This window comes from Physeter macrocephalus, chromosome 6 (genome assembly GCF_002837175.3).
Source record: "Physeter macrocephalus isolate SW-GA chromosome 6, ASM283717v5, whole genome shotgun sequence".
Classification (NCBI taxonomy): domain Eukaryota; kingdom Metazoa; phylum Chordata; class Mammalia; order Artiodactyla; family Physeteridae; genus Physeter; species Physeter macrocephalus.
Window position 1 is genome coordinate 39,897,219 of NC_041219.1, and position 4,099 is coordinate 39,901,317.

Consider the following 4,099-nt stretch of genomic DNA (forward strand, 5'->3'; position numbering starts at 1 on the left):
GGTTTTTAAAAGTTTTGCTTTTGGAGAAGAAAACCCTCAAGCCTTCCCTGGGGTCCTTCTTAACTTGACACATTTTATAACCACAAGGGAGCAGTCTTCCCTTTGATGAGGTCTTCTCTCCACCTCTCCAGAAATGAAAGAGCAAGTGTAAGTTTGCAAACAGCCTAAAAGCTCTTTCCATTAGCCCTGGACGCCGGAAACCACAAAGGGCAGTCAAGTCTTGATTTTCAAGGCGAAAGCCTCTGGTAAACTTTCGCTCAGCCGCCAGGAGATCTGTTGGTTCCTGGGAGGAGCTCTTCTGAAACCTTGACGATTCCTATGTTCATGAAGACACGGAGCGGTGGATTACAGTAATTGAAAAGCTTTGGTGGCTTTGGAAGATTACTATATGTTTGGTGTGCGCTCACATTTCCAGGCTAGGGGACCGAGTAGAGAAACTCCTTTTGTTATCTTTTGAAATAAGATCAGAAGGGAAGACGGGGTTTGAAGTGTGGATTGGTGAGGGGGGGGTCTCCTAAATCTTTGCCTATCACCTCCGCCTGGATCATTATAAAAAGATCGAGGAGTACAATGAACTTAGGGAATCATGCAACGTTTCCGTGAAGCCTGTTCTGGAACCTAGCTTCCGGATCAAGAAACTTCTCCAGAAGCAGACCAGCTGTGCTAGGCAGTCTGAATGGACCAGCATCTCCGCTTTGAAGATTTATTTTCAGTCTTATCTTCTGCTGAGAGAGTCACCTCTGGGGTGATTGGTTCGCTTTTCGGCGGATGATGGAGAAACGTAAACAGGCCGGACTGCTGACCCTGCCGTACCACCTGCTCCCGGGGCCCATGGGCGTGCCTGGGTCCCTGCCCCGCCTTCCCCTGCGGGACCCCTTCAGGGTCTCCTTGCGTCTGGACGCCGCGTGCTGGGAGCGGGAGCGGGGCGGCTGCGCCCCGCGGCGGCCGTACTTGCCCCTGCCGCTGGACGGCGCCTTCGAGCCCGCCTTCCTCCGCAAGCGCAACGAACGCGAGCGGCAGCGGGTGCGCTGCGTGAACGAAGGCTACGCGCGCCTCCGAGCTCACCTGCCCCGCGAGCTGGCGGACAAGCGCCTCAGCAAAGTGGAGACGCTCCGCGCCGCCATCCGTTACATCAAGCACCTCCAGGAGCTGCTGGAGCGCCACGCGCGGGGCCAGGAGGGCGCGGCCGGCGCCGGCCCCTCGCTCAGGGCCGAATGCAACAGCGACGGCGAGTCCAAGGCCTCGTCGGCGCCTTCGCCCAGCAGCGAGCCCGAGGAGGCGGCCTGTTAGCGAGCGCTGGGCCGGCCCGGACCCCTCCCGCTGCGCCGCGCTTTTGGAGTCTGCTCTAAGGTTCCCTCCGGAGGTGGTTTGCATTTGCAATCTGTTTTTGTTTTTTTTTTTCCTCCAGAACTAAATCTTAGGAAAAAGAAATGAGTGCTTTAGGGGGAAAAAAAGATTTTGACATTCTAGTTGTTTCCACCCCCTCCACCCCCCCCCACTATTGGTTATGTGCCTGCAACTGAAAGATGCTTATGAAATTCTTCCTGTACTTCTCAAAGACAAACTGTACCAGACTCTGAACTCCTCAAAGGGCGAAAACAACGAGGATTTGCCACAGTCAGCGGGGTGGGTAAATTACGGACGTAAATACTGAAACAAATCCAACCTTAACCAAAGAAGAATTTTCCAAAACTAGCTAACTAACTAAATAACAGTCCTTAAGATGAGCGGAAGGTTTTTCCTGCATTCCTTCACTTGGGAATTGATGAGAAATGTAATTGACACCGTGCTTTGGAGGAAGGTGGCCCTAAGCTGACACCTGGGAACACGTTTGCCAGAGCACGCGGCCAGGCCAGCCTGTGCTGTTGACTAAGCGTGTGGATGGCGGTGCTAGAAAGCACATTCCATATTGGAAACATCCTGTTTTATCAAAAAAGTGGTCGTGTGGGAACTTCATAGCATCTAGCAGATAGTAACGTGTCAGTGGCAATGATCTTTTTGGAAGAGAACTCAGATTTGTATGAAAACTTACTTTTCCTCTCAGGTATCTTGTGTGTTGTGTTTTCATTTTCCTTCTCTTTGCACCCCTCAATCTCCACCCCCTTGTTCTCACTCCATCTAACTTTCGGTTAAAGTGACACTGTGGTCTTTAAAAAATAAAAATAAAAAGGAAACGCTTAGATGGTTGAATGGGAGGGATTGAGGTTGGGACATTCTTATACTTTTATCACCTTGAGGGCTTCCGGCTATACTGAAATTGTCTAGTGACTCTGGAAGTCTTTTAAAAATATTTAATTCTGGTCTTTTTTTTTTTCTGAGAAACAGTTATAAATTCAGTAGATAAGTCAAATGCTTGTTGACAGATGAAGATAAGCTTCCTATCTCTAAAGTTTTCTAATATGCTGACTTTCCCTTTCCTTGGAGACAGCTTTGCTCTTGGGGTGAGGGTGCTTGGGGGTGCCGGGAAGAGGACAGAGAGAGAAAACTAACAGTGCTGAGCCCTTTCCAGGTATTATTTCATTAAGTCCCACACTGAGGTAGGTTTTATTACCCCCTTTCTGCAGATGTGTGAACAGAGGGAAGCAAATAAACAATAAACATCTTTTACGTGCCAGAAATTTTGTTGTGTGGTTTTCACATTTTGTCCTATTTATTCTCATAACTCTGTGAAGTGGGTATTATACATATTTGTAGTTAAAAAGAAAAAAAAAAAGGCTGGGAGAGGTTACATGCCTTGCCCAAGTTAGTGTTGCTAGAATTAGTTGAGCTGAGATCCAGTCCTAAGTCTGCCTGACCCCGAAGCCCAGGCTTGCTTTCTGCCTGACCGTGCTCTCCCTTGCCCTGTCATTTGCTAGCTAGGTGACCAGCAAAAGCTTCTTAACCTCTCTGCAACTCAGGTTCCTCCTCCTCGTCCTACTACTTCACAGAAGCATAGGTTACAGACCTTGGTAATCTGTAAGCTACAATCCAATGATTAAGTTAGTAGCGTTAGTGTTATTGTTCGGAGAAAGTAGTATTTATTAGCTCTAAGGAGAGTAAGCCTGGTTAAAAATGATGTCTAGATGGAGTGTGATTTCTTCAGTGTTCAGAAGGAGGATGGAGTAAACCACACTTTATTAGGATTCTATCTTCTATTGTAAGGTTCTAGGGGACATGACTGGTGGAATGCTGAATCCATGTTGAAATGTATTACTACTAATATTTATGACGATGAATTATTATGGGATTCTATTATTTCTGACCAGATAAATGCTGTGCAATGCTTTACTACCAAACTACTTTTTCTTTAGAAGCAGGCAGAGCTTTGTGGTTTGAATGAGCAAGATGGAACAGCTATTTTCTCTTACCCATTACTTAGTTACATTCTGAGAAACTCCTATAATGTATCCATTTTTTCTCCAGGCTGGTTCTTATTCCAGTGCCGGTTTCAGTGAAGCAAGTATAAGTAAGATATATTTGCTAATTAGGGGGAAAAAGAAAAGGAAAAAAAAGGGAAAGCACTCATGTTACCTTCCCGGCTGTGTTGGAGAAGAGGCTAATTAATCAAGTTGTTAATTGGAGAACCTTGAGAGACTTTTTTAGAGGTATTCGTTGGATGGTAATAACACTCTTTATTCCTTTTTTCTGCTCCAGCTAATGGGTGAGAACCTTGACATTGTTTTCTAAAGTAGGATTAATAATAAAAGAGTATTTTTTGTTTAATCTATACAGGTTATGTGGTTGCTTTTAATGCAGGAAAAAAGAAATAAAGATTTCTTCATTTACTTCTTCAAAATATGTGTATAAAATGTATGAATAAGTATAATATACTTGGCTGACATGAGTGGTTTATAAAGAGAAGGACAAAGGCAGTTTTAAAGGAGAACTTTTTTTCTGGATAAAATTTCTTGAGAGACTTCTAATGAGACTTTTGTATAAAGTCCTAGTGAAAAAAAATTTTTTAATTAAAAAAAATTAAGTCCTATTGAGAATAAAGCAATGATTTTGAGAAACCTTTTGGAAAAAAAATAATAAAATCCTATCTCAATCATGTAACTTTTTTTGAGAGAAAAAAAAAATCAGGCAGTTTTTCTGGAACTTTCCTAATGGCTTACAGGAG

The 4,099-nt window shown here is 44.5% G+C and overlaps 1 protein-coding gene across 1 annotated transcript; it reads left to right on the plus strand.

The window, feature by feature from the left end:
- The first annotated feature begins 764 nt into the window (after positions 1-764).
- ASCL4 (achaete-scute family bHLH transcription factor 4) lies at positions 765-3,336 on the plus strand. The gene has a single exon (XM_007101347.3). It carries the CDS (start codon positions 769-771, stop codon positions 1,288-1,290), a length of 522 nt encoding a protein of 173 aa, XP_007101409.1. The 5' UTR covers positions 765-768; the 3' UTR covers positions 1,291-3,336.
- The last annotated feature ends 763 nt before the right edge of the window (positions 3,337-4,099 follow it).

What these genes read in the sequence shown, in the direction of transcription:
- ASCL4 (XM_007101347.3), top strand. Translation starts at nt 769, where the DNA reads ATGATGGAGAAACGTAAACAGGCCGGACTGCTGACCCTGCCGTACCAC.